General features: G+C 35.0%; 3 protein-coding genes across 3 annotated transcripts; 1 reads left to right on the top strand and 2 right to left on the bottom strand.

The window, feature by feature from the left end:
• On the top strand, positions 1-1,272 carry LOC114417789 (caffeoylshikimate esterase-like). The gene is made up of 4 exons (XM_028382846.1): positions 1-121; positions 209-349; positions 455-553; positions 979-1,272. The coding sequence occupies exons 1-4, from the start codon at positions 38-40 to the stop codon at positions 1,204-1,206; spliced, it is 552 nt and encodes a 183-aa protein (XP_028238647.1). The 5' UTR covers positions 1-37; the 3' UTR covers positions 1,207-1,272.
• Positions 1,273-2,665: 1,393 nt separating this feature from the next.
• Positions 2,666-9,080, bottom strand: LOC114418613 (CRM-domain containing factor CFM3, chloroplastic/mitochondrial-like). Its single transcript, XM_028384047.1, has 10 exons — positions 8,207-9,080; positions 6,973-7,426; positions 6,761-6,891; positions 5,806-6,150; positions 5,181-5,337; positions 4,811-5,103; positions 4,662-4,721; positions 3,878-3,964; positions 3,374-3,542; positions 2,666-3,119 (listed from the first exon to the last, which is right to left on the bottom strand). Exons 1-9 carry the CDS (start codon positions 8,948-8,950, stop codon positions 3,438-3,440), a joined length of 2,376 nt encoding a protein of 791 aa, XP_028239848.1. The 5' UTR covers positions 8,951-9,080; the 3' UTR covers positions 2,666-3,119; positions 3,374-3,437.
• Positions 9,081-10,122: 1,042 nt separating this feature from the next.
• On the bottom strand, positions 10,123-17,815 carry LOC114418614 (synaptotagmin-4-like). Its single transcript, XM_028384048.1, has 14 exons — positions 17,260-17,815; positions 16,558-16,632; positions 16,370-16,477; positions 16,127-16,159; positions 15,916-16,005; positions 15,225-15,350; positions 14,774-14,917; positions 13,789-14,202; positions 13,483-13,617; positions 12,439-12,660; positions 12,055-12,324; positions 11,722-11,859; positions 10,907-11,209; positions 10,123-10,701 (listed from the first exon to the last, which is right to left on the bottom strand). Exons 1-14 carry the CDS (start codon positions 17,452-17,454, stop codon positions 10,474-10,476), a joined length of 2,481 nt encoding a protein of 826 aa, XP_028239849.1. The 5' UTR covers positions 17,455-17,815; the 3' UTR covers positions 10,123-10,473.
• Between the last annotated feature and the right edge of the window lie 808 nt (positions 17,816-18,623).

Here is an 18,623-nt window from a genome sequence, read left to right on the forward strand (position 1 = left end):
GTATCAAGATGTACCAAGCTTCTTGTTGGGTGAATCAATGGGTGGAGCCATTGCTTTGAATATTCACTTCAAACAACCTGCTGCATGGAATGGTGCTGCTCTTATTGCACCTTTGTGCAAGGTGTATCTCCTTGAATTTAAACTACAACTATAATTTTTTTATTGCTTAATCCATATGTGTGTACACTAAACCAGTTTTCTTGAATAGCTTGCGGAGGATATGATTCCACATTGGTTGGTGAAGCAGATGCTAATTGGAGTAGCCAAAGTTCTTCCCAAAACTAAGTTAGTTCCACAAAAGGAAGAGGTTAAAGATAATATATTTAGAGATGTGAACAAGAGAAAACTGGTGGGTGTACCGCATCATGCTTGAATTATATCAAAGTTAAACAGAGGAAGTAATCCATGTTTGTTTTCTCTTCTATTAATGATTTTTCCGAGTGATTTGCTCCAGGCACCCTATAATGTGTTACTCTACAAGGATAAACCAAGACTGGGAACTGCATTGGAACTGCTGAAAGCCACACAGGAGCTAGAACAGCGTCTGGAAGAAGTAAATGATATTTTTCCCATTGACTTGGTTTCTAGTACTATCTAATTCTCTTGCTTCCTTAATATGAAGATAAATTATATATATATGAAATGCTGAATAAGAAGTCAGAAATGAATTGCACCAAAAAAAGAAAAGAATTCTTTAAAAAACAAACAACCAACTTCCTTAAAACCAAAGAAACAAAACAACAGCAATCAGCATATATCAAGTTGGTCTTAGTTCTCTTGATATTCTGGTGATTGCACGTATAAAACAAAGTTAATGCATAATTGTGAAGAAAAAAAATTATGGTACCAAGTCTTGTTATTTTCTTGAGCTATTGCACATGTTTCTTTTATGGTAACAACTTCATTGAACTATTGCACATGTTTCTGGTGGAACTTTCTCTGTGTCAATGAAATCCACTGAAGAATTTTAATTGCTAGGTTTCTCTGCCGTTGTTGATCATGAATGGAGAGGCTGATATAATTACTGATCCATCAGCTAGTAAGGCTTTGTATGAGAAAGCTAAAGTTAAGGACAAGAAACTCTGCCTCTATAAGGATGCTTTCCATACTCTACTTGAGGGTGAACCTGATGAAACTATATTTCACGTGCTTGGTGATATCATATCTTGGCTTGACGAGCATAGCAGCAGAAAAAACAAATATTAAGCACCTTGGTATATTGGATCGCCACAAAAGTAGACATTAACTTCAGTTTATGTGTTCATGCTTTATTAGGGGAATTTCGTATGGTAAATGGAGTTAGATAAAACAATCAAATTTCTACTTTAATGTTCAATGCTTGAATAGCAATTTTAATTTACAGGTGTTTGGTTGCTTGTATTTTTTTTCTTTTTCAAGTAGAAGCTTCCACAAAAGTTGGTTTCTCTTCTTTCAGTCCAGTTAATTTATGTTCACAATGACTACCTGAGTGTTTGATTTCACGTCATAATGCCATTGCCACCTAACGCACGTATGTTCTACAGTAATAAGGAGTTACTTCTACGTTTCCTACATGAATTTTTCTGTGAATGTATGTAACAAACGCTTATCCGATCCAAACATACACTACCATTCATTGAGGCTGATCACTTTCACTCAACACTGCTTTCTACTTATTTCGATCAGGAAAATGATGAATTTACGCCCTACTGTATAAAGTAGAAAGAAAACATAAAAGAGGAGGATAGTAATAAATAATGTGAAGAGAAGTGAAGATGTAGAAAAAAAAATGAAGTAGAAAGGAGATGAAAGATGAAGTGGTATGATAATAATTTAATTCAATGTTTGCAAGTTTTTTTTTTTTCGGGGGGGGGATGGAGAAAATAACTGCTTATTTTTCAAAAAGCTATAAAAAAAACCTTTGCATAAAAACAAGTTAAAGCAAACATACCAAAGCGAAAAATTTGGGGGAAAATAGTATAGTTAAGAATGTATTTAGCTCTAGGCATATCAAATATTGATCATGCTCAATCTAGCCTTGGCAAAAATATAGTAAGATGCCAGTTTGTTCCAAAATTGAGATGAATGCAAGGATAACCTAAGGCTTGACTCAGCTTACGCTTTAAATGGGATCAAAGGTCTTCAACATGAAGAGAAATCAAAACTGCCCACTTTGCATGTATTTGTTGGTTCTATTTCTGGTGATGATGATTCTTCGTTAGTACTCATCTATAACTATCACAGTAACATTGCAGTAAGCTTTTGTTTAGGGACGAAACTCAAGTACTTAAAATCAAAATTGGAACACGTATGATACTATTATATATTTTGTCCTTTGTTGACACGTGCAACATTTTCAACTTTAGATTGAAATATAATTTGGCAAATTGGAACATATACTTTTCTTTCTGGTACATACATCAATATAATAAATGCCTGTTTTGCATGTGCAATCAAATTACATTTAGAAATTACTTCATTCAAATTACAATTAAACAGCCTGGGAAGTAGGTTTATTATCTATCGTGGCGGGAACGATGCTATTTGCCAAACTCCTCCGTACCTTCTTTTCACATTCAATGTTTTACCACTAAATTAAATTTCTCTCTTGATTACCTTTTACATGATATCAATGTTAACCAAAAGACAAGTAAACATGGAACGCAAATATGGACAGCAGAGCCAGTTTGGAAGCTATAACCAAAATTGTGCCTCTTATACCATTACATCAGGATGGTACATTTATTGTCTACTCCATGGCATTGAATATCAATAAAATAAAATCTCAGAAAGGCATGACATCATACAAGAAAGGAATTATCCTTTACCATACAGCCTATTACAATGTAATGAAGGATTTACAATAATCGGGTCAAATACAATTGGAGGGGGCATCCAGTATACAGCAGAAATTGTCCATGCTGCTCAAAAGTCAGCCAGCATCCTAAAAGATGATGAAAACACCTGAGGCAAGTAGATAATGGACGATGGATTTTTGCTGCTGCAGGACCACAAATGATATCTAGGCACATCTTTCTACAAGTTTGAATAAATGGAACTCCATATTTTCAGCTCTAAAGAATGTGCAAATAGAGGAAGAACCACACAAGTTGATTTTAGCCTGCATCTTCTTGATTGTCCTACATGTAGAGAAAATTACTGCATTTAATACAATTAATCCATATAAAGGGATAAAAAAATGTCTCATCCGTTGAACAAATATTGAGTACTACAACCAGCCCATTAAACTACTTTTAGCATTGACAATGCAATAATCACAGAGCTAAGGTATGGCATCAGAATTGCATAACTGACTAGATTATGCTTTCCTAAAATGAAATATGTTGCAAATGCAAACAGTATGAGCTACATGATCAAGAGCAAAAACTAATACCTTCTAGCGCAGTCAATGGAAAATGTGATCCAGGAAACATCAATGCAAATATGTCAACCTGCCTTCAAGGATGCTCATCATTTATGAATTCTGAAAACTCAGAGTCCTCGTCATCATCCCAATCACTGTTGTCCTCATTATCAAAACCATCGGAATCTTCATCCTCACTCTGCAAATTAACAACTGGACAAGTTAATTGTTGTTGTAACTAAAAATTACTTTTGTTCTTATTTATTTCTATCAATCTTTCTCCTCCTCACTCTCTCTCAGCTTATAAGTAAATATTCTAAGCAGTATCATATTCCATATTAATCATTTCTTATTAAATTCCAAAACTTAACACTTGACTTTTACATGGGAAACTCAAATACAAGTACAAGGAAATTATAAATGCCATAGCTACCATTTAGAAATAGTATTAAATTGGCAAAAACTTTTTGATAGCCTAACCAAAATAAAGCAGAAGAGAATAAAGTCAATTAACAGAGACTAGGAGTATCTTACTAGGGCCAATTCTGAGATGTCTATTTGGTTATGGTCATCTTCCTCTATGCTCCCCCCATCTTCAACATCCGAATCTTGAGTCATACCCTGGTTATATTTAAAAAACTATGTCAGACTAGCTGATAAAGTTAGAAAATCAATTCTCACATTTTCCATTGAAAAATACGTTCTAACATAAATATGTGGTTCAGATTAATTTTGGTACACATCTCAATCGCATTCATCTGTTCTAAATTAATTCTATCAAAATCAATTCTACCTAGCTTTAAACCAAACGTGCACATAAATCACAATTCTGACCTGTTAATAGGCAGGCAACTTCACATATAAATGAGCAAATTGAAATTCTAGAAACATATAAATGCATTGGGACAAAGCAGGACTAAGGATATAAGATTTTCAGATGTAGACCATTCTAAATGAATTCGAGTCATTTTCTTTTTGGTGAGTGGGAGGGGCCAAGCCCCATTTGGGAGCCACTGGATGACTTCATAAAATGATCAATCTTACATGTTTAAGTTAAATAACTAAAGCAAACCCCATAACATAATGTCAGTCTAGGCACAGAAGGCAGATGGGTTAAATATTGATTGAAGATTCTATAACCCAAAAAAATAAAATATGCAAAATCAGGATAATCTTGGGAGGGTTTGGGGGGGTTGCTGTGTCTTCAAATGAAGTAACAATTTATTCAGACTGTGACCAATCAAGTCATTTAACTGCTTAGGAGTGACCTCTCCTCTACATCAAAATATATCTAAAATTATGATAAGTCCATACTTACAAGTTCTTTTTTCATTTGTTCTATAGTTTTTTCCAATTCAGTAATATGCTGACTCAGAGCCTGCACAATTCACACAAGACCAAATGTAACATCATAGATATAAAAGTCAGGAATAAATATCAGTAATTGTCACATAAAAAAAAAAGAACCTCATGACGTTGCATGGCTACATGACGCTTTAATGCCTTTCCCTTTGTTAGCAGGTTCCTAGGCCTAAGAGTAATTGGACGTTTATAATTCTTTCCACGATAGTAAATAAGAGCAAATTCTTTGGAAACTTTCTCTATTGCCACCAGTATTCCCCCACTCTCATATTCAAGTAACCTTGCTGTGTCTTCAACAAAAGCAACAGTCTTTTGTTTTGTCATCAATTTTACTAGTTCTCGGTGTTTCCAATGCAAATGCATATTCTCGACAACACCATCAAAAACACCACGTATACCTGGAGATTATCATAGAAAGGCGTCAGCTTTGCATTGCTAGAATAGAGCAACTTTTGTACAGTTGAAAATTTCTCACCAAGTGGTAAGTATGGCTTCATTCTTAAACCAACTTTACGAAACATAACACGTTCTTCATCTGTGATTGTTTCCTGATCATAATCAGGACCAGCTGGAACCATAGATGCTTCTATTTTGGCTAAGAGCTTTTCTGCTCTAAGCTTTTTAGTCTGGGCCTATTCAGACATTAGAATGGTATATATGAATAAAGAAAGTCCAATGTTGTTAAGACAACCATAAAAATAAAAATAAAAACAATAAAAAACTATATATATATATATATCAGTTTTGCTAACCATTGCCCTTAGCAAAACCACATACATAGTAGAAATAAGTTACAGCTAATTATGGTGAATTCCATATGCAATTATGCATATATTGCAGAAATAAATTACAGCCTGCTGCAAGCAGACAAACAAACATACATCAGCAAAAATTAAGGAGAAAAAACACAGGCAGGATTTATATTCTAATCAATCAATAATTCCAATCTGGGGACTAATATAACAATGCTAATAAGTTTTATTATATCCACTAATGCACTATAAACCTAGTCCGACTTTCTGGTGATATAAATTATAAACTAAGTATTATCTCAACTCTCATGCATATAACATCTTTATAAAAAATATATAGATACTTACTATAAATATTTTATGTTCAATTTGTCTGACAAGCTTAGCAGTCTTGGTTTTGGCAGCTTCTTCCACCATCTTCTCACGTTCTTCAGGAGATATTTCCCTTCCCCATCGAGCCTGGGCCTCATAGAACTCTGCTAAAGTCCCAGCCTGTGCCGTTGCTTCACCTTGCCCCAATGGAATTGCATCAACTGCTCTGCACCGCACCTTGTCTTCAACATCCTGTACCTGTTTTGTCAATTCCTCTCTTTCAGCTAAAACTGCAGCCACACTTGTTGGAACAAAGTCTTTCCCACGGTATATAACAATGAAATATTTATTCCTTAGCAGCAAGGTCCCTCCAGTTAACATCTGTACCATAACAGGAAAAAAATTAATTTTCTGAAATTCAAATTGACAGAACTAGTAGCTTGTGCTCTATTCTTAGCTTATCATCTCTTAGCAATAAAATGACCTTGGAGAAAAAAGAAAAAAAGAAAATAAAGATTTAGCCACATTATGTACATTCATCCCAGAGAATGTGTTAATATCTTCAATATAACAGATTCGTTTTGTGATAACACTAAAAGATAAAATAAAACTCTAGTGGTGAATGATGTTTTGAGCAAAAATGTAGAAGGCATTTTAATTGTGAGTATATAGTATCCTTTTAATTATTCCTAGCTAGTAGCTACACTTATTTGCTAGCTGATAAAATTAAAGGAAAAAGAAAACCAACTGGTTTGCACAAAGATAAATGCAAAAACAAATTATAATTCTGGTTGGTGACTCTTACTGAATAAAAGCATAGCCAGCTGCTTCAAAGGACAAATAGATTAGATCCAAAAAACTTAATATAAGATTTACATCCAATCGTGTATTTTTACTTGAACAGTCAGGACTTCTATGGAATGCAATGCATTAGATTCGATACAAGCATGAATGCACAAACAAATAATTGCCAAATTACAAATAACCAAACCTTCAGCTCCTCAGCCATCAGTTCATTGTTTGTGTTCTGGATCCCACGTTTGACAGCAATCTTTGCAACTAAACTTTTCTCCCAAAGCTTAAGAATAGCACATGCCAGACCTTGGTGATTTCTATTTCTCCCTTCATAAAATTCAGAAAAGATTTACATATAAGTACAAAGGAAAACAAATTTAATAGAATATGGAAGTGGATGAATCTTACCTAAGGCAAAATGACAAGGAAGTGATTTTGCAAGCTTCCTTAAATTGGTCATCTCTGCATTTGTTAGCCGAGAACGCATCCCAGTAGGAAGAAGCCTAAAAGGTGTTTTGTAACCTGGAACTGTCCGGGGAAGCAAATCAGCATCAACAGGAAGAATCCCTGTACCCCACCATCCAACAAACCGAGGACCTAAACCATCAAGGAGGGCATTGTACTCTGCTTCTGCCTCTGACATATTCTCTGGATGTTCTCGCTCCCTCACAACCACCTCACTCTTCTCAGAGGTTGAGGTTGCAGTACTACTGTCTTCCCTTTTTGAGACATCTGGCACGAAAAAGCCATCACCTTTCTTCTCATTAACTTCCTTCTGCGAGTCAGGCCCTTGGTAATCAATACCGCGATACACCATCATAACACTGCCTGACCTCCACGTAACCAATCCTCCAGTTCGACGCTGCACACTACAGCCAATCAGTCAACATGTTCCTCAAACACAACACAAAGTCAACATCACCATTCAACATACACAGAATCACACAGCAAGTAACAGCATACTAACTTGACTGTCAAGGATGACAAACAAATGCACATTTCAAATGCAACTCACAACTACCAAGACCCTAATTGGAGAAACTTCCCCACAAGCACTTACAAGTGAAGAAAATGGATCAAACTTCTCTCATAAGTTAAAATCAACTTATGCATTTCAACTTTGTAAAAAGCTCTCACTTATGCAAAAGCAGATATGCATAAGTTGATTTTAACTTAAGGAAAAAGTTCCATTTACATTTTGCTTTTTATTGAGAAGTTTCTCCAAAAAGGGCCTAAGACAAGAACCACAATGAAGTGAACTAACTAGTAAGAGTAATATTTGTTGACACCCCAACAATGCAAACACTCAATTAACATCCAGCATTTTTCTCTATCTCTCTTTTCTTGTCACATTATATGTTCGTTTGGAAACCCATTGAGAAGCAAGAAATCGCCTCTAAGATGTGTAAGCCATAACTACTAGTTTCTTAGTAAACATGAAAAACTACATTGGGATGTAAAACCAAACACGCTATATATCACTTACCATGTCTACATTTCTCTCTTGTTCTCTCTATGGGTGTAGATTGACACTTGAGTGTCCATGGATCATTTTCAAACTAGTAATTGTCGTATGTGGTCCTATGTTATGTGCTTATGATAATGCTAAGTGTTTATTATGAAAAAGGGGCAAGAACTGAACCTCAACAATCTCATGAGCCTTCCTCATGTCCTTGGCAAGTTCCTCATGAAACTTGAGCCTCACCAACTCCTCCTTCCTCCACCTCTTATGAATCTTCTCCATCACCTCCTGAGTGAGTCCGGCCTTGGGGACACTCACCCTCTCCCTCACACGCATCCCCTCTCTCCTCAACCTCCGCAACAGTTCATCCTCAAGGGTCAAATCAGCCAAACTAGGAGCCCTAACCCTCCTCTTCTTCAACAACCCCTCTTCACTCACCACCACCACCACCTCCTTCTCCTCCTCCCTCTCCCACGGCAGGATCATCTCTTCCTCCCCATCGTCCTCGCCCACCAACACGGCGTCCGGGCGCACCCACTCCCGCCGGAGAAGCTCCCCCAGCCTCTCCTCTCCGGTCACCGGAGCCGGATTATTCGCCGGAATTTCTTCCTCTTCTTCTTGTTCTTCTTCTTCGGAGGGCAGACCGAGGTTGCGTAACCGGAGGACGATTCTCTCGACGGGGTTATGCGGTTTTTTGTCGGGAATTGGGTCGCCGGCGGTGAGGGGTTCGGTGGCCCTTTTGGGGGAGGGGGATTTGGTGAGCCAGGGGGCGGAGGGATTGGGTTTAGGGGTTGGGAGAGAAGCGAAGGTGAGAGTGCGAAGTGGGAATTTGCGGAAAGAGCGAGGAGGATGAGGATGGTTCAGTGATGAGAATGATGATTTGAAAGACAATTCTGAGAGCTTGCAAGTGTTGGGGAACGCCATTGTTGGTTTGAGGGTAGTGTTACTGTGCTAGTGATGATGATGCATTTTCTTTACAGGATGATGAGAGATAAGAACCAGTTGCAGAGTGAGGCCAAGTGAGGCAGCTAGAGTGCAAAGGAGAAAGATGATAAGATATTTTGGTTTTTTTTCCAAAAAAATGGAAATTATGGTATTTTCTTTCTTTCTCGTAGATTTTTCTGCATTTTTAGGCTTTCATGATCTTTTATTTTTTTTGTTGTTGTTGTTCCACTGAGAATTTTGAATCTATTCAAATTTGTTAGAAATCCTTCATTTTAAAATTAGATGAAATTAATTTTAAATTACTAAACCTAATTGAAAATTGTGTTCCAATTATTTTTTAATGATGAATGAATTTATATTAAAATGTGTATTTCTTGTTAAAAGGTGTCAGAATCATTTTTCAATGATAAAGCAAATAGGACTTAAGTAATGCTGTGAATTAGCAAATTAAGGTTCTGAAATAAGTGAACATCCTTCCTGTAAAAAGAATGATTAAAGGAAAAGAGTGAAGACATTCCCTTTTTTATGGTGTATAAGTATTTTCTGGTAAGAATACCAGTCTAGAACAATTATAAATTTTAAAAAATATATTAATTTTCATGTAGTAATATAAAGATTTTGTTTTATTAACTAACTAAAACTCATTTTATATAGTTTTTAAAATAAATATTATAAAAATCTATAATCCTTTTTAATGAAGTGATTGATCAAAACCTTATTTGTGACTTAAATAACAAAAAAAAAATTGTCTGTGACTTTTTCGTATAAATATATTATCATTCATTAGCTATATTAAAAAATATAATATATCTAGATGACAAAATTATTAAAATGATTAACTTGAGTATAATTGAATTTAAAGTTCAAATCTTATTCATGAAAAAATGTCTGATTTTCACACTAATATCACGATAACAAAAGAAAATTATTAAAGTTGTAATTTAAATGTTATTTATTATTGAACACAAATCAATCCTTGAAATTTTCATTTCTCTCTTAACTATGTTAAAATAAGAATTAATTTAGGATTACAAATTTTATGTTTTAAGTTATTTTAATCTTTTTCATTATTTAAAGCATTTTAAGAATGAAAAACAAAACAAACCTAATTTACAAGAGAAAAGTATGTAAAATAAATGGAAAGCAGAGACAAGAGTAAATTCATCTTTGCAAAAGATATCATTCCTTTCAACCACAATATAATAGGAATTAATTCTTTTTCCTATTGAAATTATAAAAAAAATCCAATCATATAACCTAGTTTCCTCATTCCTGGGCAAGTGTGAATACAGTAGCCACTTCCATTTATTATGCATCCCCTACCCAGCAATGAACTTACTAGAACAAAAAAAAATGATCAAAGAACCATGTACAAATATATGTGGTGGTATAAGAAGACTATCTAGTTTGTGAAACATGTACAAAATCTGTCCTTGATGATTCCCATAAGCAATATTTAGCATGGGAAAACATTAAATTGTAAATACTAAGCTGATGCCAGATCAGTTTCCAATTGAATAAGATCTCCTGCTCAGGGAAGGAGAAGAATTAATGATCTCTTGGCCAAGTTCCTTTATTTTGCTGAGAAGAAGCATTTGCTCAGTCTCCAGCTGAACTATATACCCTTCTTGTGTATCCTCTAGAGTTTCTAGCTCACTCAATGTTGCAGAGAGTCCTTCAAGATTTCCATCCTCTATGAAGGACCTGAACTTGATCATCATCTGTTTTATCTGATAAGGTCCAATTTGCACAATGTGTTAGAATAATAGCATAAATTGAAAACCATAATAATGATAACTTCACAAAAGAAAGGTATGTGCATTGCTTTTAAGACAATTAAGAATTCATCCTTTGAGCTGAATTAGTATATGTAACAAAAGCTTCTTTATTTTTTTTGTTTCATTTTTCAGTCATGATGTATGAAGAAGATCTCACCTGGTTAGGAATTTGGTGTAGTTTACTCAAGGAAGGTTCAGAGTCTAGACTTTGCCTCTTCTGCATCTCTGGAACTTTTCTAGTAATTTGGATGTGAATTTCACCCCTTTTCACCCCTTGGAGAGGTATCCACTTGTCAGCGGTCTGGTTGGGAGGCAACCTTTGATATTCTACAACACATTCACCTATACTTGATGTGGGTAGTAATGCATTGTGGTCCTTGACATAAAGCATTAGTTGACTTCCATCATCAGGGAACTCTAAGGTCTGGTTCCACTGAGGGTTAAGAGTTTTGTATATGACCTACAGACAATGTCACAGCTAGTATGTATTTTGAGTTCTGTAACTTGTAAGGATGAAGTAAAAAAAGGTAAGGAAATGCTGGGGAAATGTGTAATTGTGAGAAAAATCAAGAGTATAACATATGAATGAAAGTTTAGAGATTTCCCTTTAGAAAATGTAGTAAAATATATAAGTTTAAGAACATAGACAAATCCCAAAGGATAAAGAGAGGAATGAGAAAAGCCAAATCGTAATTAGTTATATCAGCACTTTGTAATCATTCACTTCATTATGTATGTAGTACAATGACAACACTAGTTGAGATGGGTTACATAAATTACACACATCATTTGACTCGGATAAAAACCAAATTCTCATGAATATTATTCACCACAAGATTCCTCTTAATAATTTCCTCCAATGTCTTCTTGATTTCTCTCCACCCCTTTTATATGTATAATGTAGTAAATATAACATTTTAAATCTTGGCATTCAATTTCATGAAAAAGAAAGCAAGAATGAAGTATTCCAACCTTTGTCTTTTTCTTAAAATTTCCGTAGTGTACCCTCACAAATGGATCACTTGTGCCTCTGACATCGGCAGCAACTAGACCCCTTCCCTCTATCAGAACAAGTTCAATCCAACCATTTCCTAAGCCCAAACCTGAACCCTGCTCATTTCAAAGGAGTAAAGCATGTTAGAATGAATATCCAGGCAGTGAAAAAAAAAAACCGAGTAAATGGCTGAAAGAATTACTAATTGAAGTGGTAATATGCAATTTAATATGTTTAGCCTTTTGCATCCTTTATTCATCTTGTAACTAAATGGTTGAAAGAATCACTAATTTCCAAGTGAAAAAACACACCCTCGATCCTTCTTGATCATCCGCTCTAATTGATATTTGAAGTCTTAATTCTCCTGAACGCACTCTTTCAAGAGGGATCCATACGTCCCTGACTGAGCCCTCAACCAGTCCTTCCAAATTCACATGTGCACTACCAATGTTTTCATCTCCGAAAATTTCTTCAGAAAAACCTTTTATTTTTAAGTATTCCCCACCACCAATCTCATCGAATTCAAACGTCTGATTCCAGGCAGGATTTGGAGTATGAACAGTCCTTGTTTTCTGGACAACCTGAAAAAATTGTTAATAACAAAATTAGCTAAAGCCTAACCATTAACCTACAACCTCAGTTATTCAAGTAATGAAAGAATTGTCAGTGTCTCACAGACATGCAGTGCCACTCACCTTTCCATACTGCAATTTGATGTAAGGGTCAAATTTTCCAGATTTGTCTTTTGCAGCAAGATCCTTTCCTTCCACAACAGTTACATTAATTTTCCTTCCAGTTCTTAACTGAAAATTTGGTGATCCATTAATTGACTGCTGAGAGCTGCTACTCCGGAGACTATTCAAACTATGTGAACCATCAGAATATTGCCACTCTTTTACTACAATGCTCACCTTCAACTGAAAAAATGTTGAGGTTAAATAAGTAAAATCTCTGATTCAATCCCAATTTTATTTTCATACAGAGTGTGACCAAAGGGCATTCAGATCTGAGCTCTCTAAGATTAAAAACGAGACAGGAGAGAAGAATACAAGACTATGCTTTTGTAAGAATATGGTGCATTAAAAAGGCCATTTAATTTAGAAAGATCAAAGAACAATTTGATACAATAAACTCAAGCCGTAGATGATAGTAGAATGCTGGTGCCAGTTACAAGCATTACACCAGAAAGACTACCAATATGAAACTCTCCATTTTAAATTATTAATACCATACAATGTTTCAGCTTCACAAATCAACCAACATGATTGATAGTACAATCAAGTTCCTTTGACATACATAAAGAAAAGGTATTGAATAAACAATTATATTCAGATTCCTGCTTCTTTATTTAATCAGGATATATGTTAAGAATAGGAAAGAATAACCCCGTTAGCTTTGTTGAAAAGCAAATTATGATGTCGTAAGATAACCAAGTGTTTGTATTATATTTTCATAAGCTGTTAGATTTCATCTGAAAACCAATTGGCATTAAGTAAAATTGTCCAACAACTCTATAAGTTGCACCCCAGGAATTGAGGAAGGGGATGTGGGACTTTTTGACGCCCCCCTCTGTAGATGCCTGCTAGAATAGGTAATACCTACCAGGATAGGTGATGCACAGAGATAGGCTATATAGACTTTGATACTATTTTAGATTTAGATTTGGGTTTGGGTCTAACTCGACTCCAATAGGGGTAGGAGGAGGAACTGATTATTACACTATAAAAAAAACATTGTACCTCTCCTGAGTTGGACCCCTCAAATGGGACAACCATTTCAATTTCTTCTCCGCAAAACTGTGCTTGCTTTGCTATGACTCCAGAATCAGGTCCTATTGCCCACATAATTGTTGAATCATCTTCAACATGCCTCAACTGCACAAAGACATAAACATTAATTTATCAGTATAAAAGACAAAGAAGTAACTGTTGCAAAGAAATAAAGGCTGGAGAAAGAATTCCTGTCTGAACAAATATAACACTTATAGGTAACTGATATTCTCCAGTTGCTAGATCAAAAAGGAGAACATTGATCAAAGACAGTACCTTGATTTCACAACTTGCTAGGTAGTCACATCTCACGTTGTTGGGACTACTCTCGTGAAGATTGAAACGTAGAGTTCCTGCATTATCGTGTAAAACCATATTAAATGGTGCATCCCATCTGGGGGTTGAACCCAGTCTGACATCTGTTCTCCTTGTTAATTCCTCAATTTCTACCTCTACAAATGTTTGTAGATCCTTATCATCAAAATTATCCTCTGAACAACCATTGGATGTACCATTTGGTTGCCTCCTAGATGTCTTAAAGCAACTCCTAGAAAGTTTATTTGCTGAAATCACTCTAATATATATAATGCCTCCAACTGCTTTTTTCCTTAAATCAACAGCTGGCAAAGTGAAACAACGACGCCGAGGTTCTACCATGGTTTTAGCCAAGGTGTCAGTAAAAAGTTTTTCCTGCATAAAATGTAAACTGTAGATCAGCATAATACATAATAAGCTGCTGTGCAAAACATAGATAGTTAGAAGAAGAAAATGTCACAGAATTTATCAAGACAATGAGCATATGATAACAAACATCTAACTGATACTTTAATATAAAAACTTCCTGCTTCAAATGTTTCTTGGTTTGAATTTCTCTTTAATTGACAGAGACGCAGAATGATTTATATTACCATTTCTCACTGAAAATTAAAAAAAAAACTTCCTGCTTCAAAAATCTGTTCTTTCATAGAGTTTTCATTGGCTAGCAACAGAGAGGAATTATATAAATAGTCCTTATATTAAACCTATACACATCTGGAAACAAATCTCCATGAACTAAGCATCAGATTGAAATCCATTGACACATAGAATTGGCTTCAATATCTGCAGGGCAAATTGAGTTCTTAAAGTTGCAGCTGAACCAAAAGTGTGAGTAACTTTATACAACAGCACCATAAATATAACTTAGTTTAGCGAATTCAACACACAAACACAACTTTGTTACTTTTCTACAAGCATAATATTAAACTTAGTGGAAACACACCAGCCAAGAAGAAACACCAGGCCATTCAGTGGCAGGAAGTGATTGGCTTCCACCGCTTCCAAAGGCAACTCCTATTCTCACCTCAGGAGTTGATACAAAAGAATACAGGAGTGCTTTTCCATCTAGAATTGGTGAGGCAAGAAGCTGCAAAATGAATATGAATGATGATTAGATTAATAAAAAAGAAAAAAGAAAAAGGACTAAACCAGTTTCTTAGTAATGCAGGAAAATCAGTGGCCAAGCCTAAGCATTAAAGACGAAAAAGTCTAATGGAAACTTCAAAGAAAAGTTACGATAAGCTGGAAATCAAAGTAGATAATTCTCAAAGCAACAAATGTTAATTACATGGTTCAAAAATCAAATCAAAATTGTTTAATGTCCTTTACTTCAGTTTGCATAGCTTTTGTTTGCATTAGAGAAGCAAAAATGCAAATGACATTGCTTCACATACATCACCCTTGATATGAAGACTGTTAATCACAATTCGAGCAGTTCCAATCAATGGCTTTGCAAGCTTAGCAAGCAACAAAATGCTCATTTCATTTGTATCCCAATCAAAACCCAGTTGCAGAAATCTCTGTAAAAGGCCAAGAGAATGCTTGATCAAAATCATGAATATCTAGTAATATATCAATATTTAAAGGAAACAGCATAGAGTAATAGACCTAAAGAAAATTGAAGGGCGAAGAAGCAAACTACCTTAGAAGCAATGGTAATAGAAGTAGGAAAATCAAATATAATCATTTAGGTAGCATTTGGTGAGGCTGTACAAAAGGTTCATAGATTCATTAATTATGATCTTTTGAATGTTTAATTTGTAAGTAAAGCTTTAGTGGCCACTTGCTCCTATAGATCACAAAAGTAGTGGTAGTAGAAGAGGAGAGGGCAACAAAAGCAGCAGAAGTACCAGCTCCTAGTGATTGTAGTGGTGGTGTAAAATAACATGAAGGGGAAAAAAAACAGATTTGGAATAGAATATGTTTCTCACATTACTCACAAAAACAGATTAGTAATGCTACCCCTGCTCCCCCTCCCCCACATTTTTTTCTCTCCCTACCAATATCACTTGAAAAGTGTAAAAATTATTGGAAGATTAAATATATAAAAAAGCTGAAGGATTTGAAAGCAAAGAAAACTAAAACCTGATCACCAATAGTTGACCACCGCATCCCTTGCAGAGCCAAGCTAGGGGGGCATGATCCTAGCGAAAACTCCTGAAGTTCAACTCTTTCCTACAAAAGAATTGCTCTAGTTCAGTACACATCTACCAAATATTCGTAGTCTATAAAGTGTTCAAGCTGTTTTGGTAAACTAATTAAAATTCTTTCATAGAATAAAATGTGGGTTACTTACTAGGAGCCTTGGTTTCCGGAGCTTTAAACGTTTCTAGAGACACAAAAGAAAGAAATTAAATTAGTCCATATATCAAAGTATAAAATGCATGTCCGAAGAGAGAATAACAAGTTTGTATATATGTGTGTGTAGTGAAACCATAATAAGTAGAAGCTCTTTAACAACATTTTCAGTATTGACTCTTGAATAAGGATGAAAAACTAATCAATGTGTAGTAAATGAGAAAAGGTAGTGAAATTTCACCTCAACTATAGCAGATATCCTTATTGAAAACTTGGGATTAAAATAGTTGGACCAGACTTCTGTCAACAACTTATTCAGCCACTCACAGTGCTCCAATGGTGTGATGGGCTAAATGAACAGAAACTTGAAGTTAACTTCAAAAGTCACACTGGAAATGTCAAAGGGAGGAAAGGTAAGGGAAAAGGTACCGAAACGTTCAGTATGATTCGCTTCCATTTCTTATCCAAATCCTCCACAAGCAGTTTGCGTTGGTATCTACCGTACTGAAAATGAAAGAGCAACATCTAACATTAACTACTAGTATTGTACACTACCAAAAAGTAGCCAATAACTCATAACTCATAGATGACAAATCAGGGAGATTTCCTTGCACAGAATTTGAAGTTAACTAAACATATTTTTTAGAAAGTAACTGATAACTGTGACAGATACATGTACAAAATACAGCAATTTTTAAAAATTGAAGATATGGAAACATTATTATAATTTCATAATGAATATAAATGAAGAGTGTAAGATATTTATAGATTGTTGTGAAAACATCTCCCAAGTAATATAAATGAGTTTATGCATTGCCTGTGCAATAATCCTACGGGTAGGCTTCTGCTGGCATTGGCGGACTATCCGGTAGTATTAGGGGTGTCTCTCCCTTCTACAACTTTTATTCAACAAAAAAAAAAAAAAAAACTCACACATCTCCCAAGTAAGGATGAATTATGAAATTATCCCAATTCAACAAGAACAAAAAATAATAAATGCATTTTAACTTGAAATCAAATTGACCAGGCAAGATGATCCATAACAAAATAACTTTTGTGGAAACATAGTAGGGGCAAAAAGCATAATAAAGACAATATAGTAATGAATGAATGAAAGTGAGGAGTGAGAACCTGTATAGTAGTCCACACAGCAAGTGCAAGAGGAACCCAAGTGGAGGCAGAGAAGACCCATCTCTCAATTGCCCAAGCAATCAGAATCAAAGGAATAAAGACTGGAATCCTAGGCTTCTCCTGCAAGAGGTGGTTGAAGAAGTCCACAGCAGCCTCTTCAATGTTAATGGAAAGTGCCCTTTTCTTCAAGCTCATTGCTTTGCTCTTTGCCAGTACCAAAAACACAAAAAAGGGAACTTTTTGGTATTCAAATTTGTGTGATCTTGCACTTCGGTTCTCTCAATTTCCACAAGTGTCAACGTTTCCTATCCATGGCTGTTACAAGACCAAGGTCAAACTCAAACCTCGTGGGATGGGATAGAAACATAAACCAAAGAAATGTTTGGGAGTTAACAAATCTTGAAGGGTTGTTAGAACTTGGAAGAAACTGACAAGAGGAAAAGTCAGCTGAAGGGAATAAAAAACAAACACTTTGTTGCATAAAAAGACGTTTGTGTTGGATAGAACTGAAAGTAATCACAATTTGGAAAGGTAGACGCTGAAACAAATCTATAGTGCCACAGTTCTGTCCTTCAGCCACCACTTTTGTAATGCTTCCTGTTCCAAAAGCTACGTGGGTCCCATTTTCAACATTTTTTCATTAAAATTACTATTTTTCAGCGTCACATCATTTTGCCTCTAACTAATCTAAGGATAATAAGCTGTTTAATTTGGAGCTATGCATGAATTCTGGTGCGGTATCAATGATTGGCATAAACATGTGTACAAAATAAAATACTTCATTGTTTCACAAAAATTAAAGATAGGTATATATGTTAAGAAAATTTCTAGATATTATAAACAAAGGATGTAATAATATATTTATATGTTATTATAGAAACATTTATAATTAAAATAAGTAAGAAAAACTCATTTCTTGTTTAATAAGAATGAATGGGTTTAATTAAATAGAAAAAATAAACACGAAAAAAGAGAAAATGACAAAATAATCTATCAGAAACACAAAATTTAATCTAAGTTGAACCTAATTTTACTAGTCATACAAAAATCATTTCCAGCTGTTTTTTAGAGAAATAATTTTGATGAATATATAAAATGTACCTAACGCGTATGGTACCCATTACATCCTTTATTGGGGGCCATTGTAAGAAAATGAAATAGCCCTACTTCATAACTTACCACTTGCATTGCACCAATCACCGTTCATGCATCAAATTCAATCCTCCAACTACTAAGTTCCTTAAATGGAACCTTAAATTTCGTTAATTTGAACGTTAGAATTTATAAAATTTAACGCCATTGTAACGCATGCTGGCGAAGAGCAGGTGCAGGTGCATGTTAAGTTTAACTTTATTTAACAAATA

This window comes from Glycine soja, chromosome 7 (genome assembly GCF_004193775.1).
Source record: "Glycine soja cultivar W05 chromosome 7, ASM419377v2, whole genome shotgun sequence".
Lineage (NCBI taxonomy): Eukaryota > Viridiplantae > Streptophyta > Magnoliopsida > Fabales > Fabaceae > Glycine > Glycine soja.

Coding starts and splice junctions, on each gene's coding strand:
- LOC114417789 (XM_028382846.1), top strand. CDS start 38: ATGGGTGGAGCCATTGCTTTGAATATTCACTTCAAACAACCTGCTGCA. Junction 122..208: donor TTATTGCACCTTTGTGCAAG/GTGTATCTCCTT, acceptor TTTCTTGAATAG/CTTGCGGAGGATATGATTCC. Junction 350..454: donor ATGTGAACAAGAGAAAACTG/GTGGGTGTACCG, acceptor GATTTGCTCCAG/GCACCCTATAATGTGTTACT.
- LOC114418614 (XM_028384048.1), bottom strand. CDS start 17,454: ATGAGCTTGAAGAAAAGGGCACTTTCCATTAACATTGAAGAGGCTGCT. Junction 16,478..16,557: donor GAATCATACTGAACGTTTCG/GTACCTTTTCCC, acceptor CTGTTCATTTAG/CCCATCACACCATTGGAGCA. Junction 12,325..12,438: donor TCAAATTGCAGTATGGAAAG/GTGAGTGGCACT, acceptor CAATTTTTTCAG/GTTGTCCAGAAAACAAGGAC.
- LOC114418613 (XM_028384047.1), bottom strand. CDS start 8,950: ATGGCGTTCCCCAACACTTGCAAGCTCTCAGAATTGTCTTTCAAATCA. Junction 6,892..6,972: donor TCCTTGTCATTTTGCCTTAG/GTAAGATTCATC, acceptor AATTTTATGAAG/GGAGAAATAGAAATCACCAA. Junction 5,104..5,180: donor GAAGCCATACTTACCACTTG/GTGAGAAATTTT, acceptor GATAATCTCCAG/GTATACGTGGTGTTTTTGAT.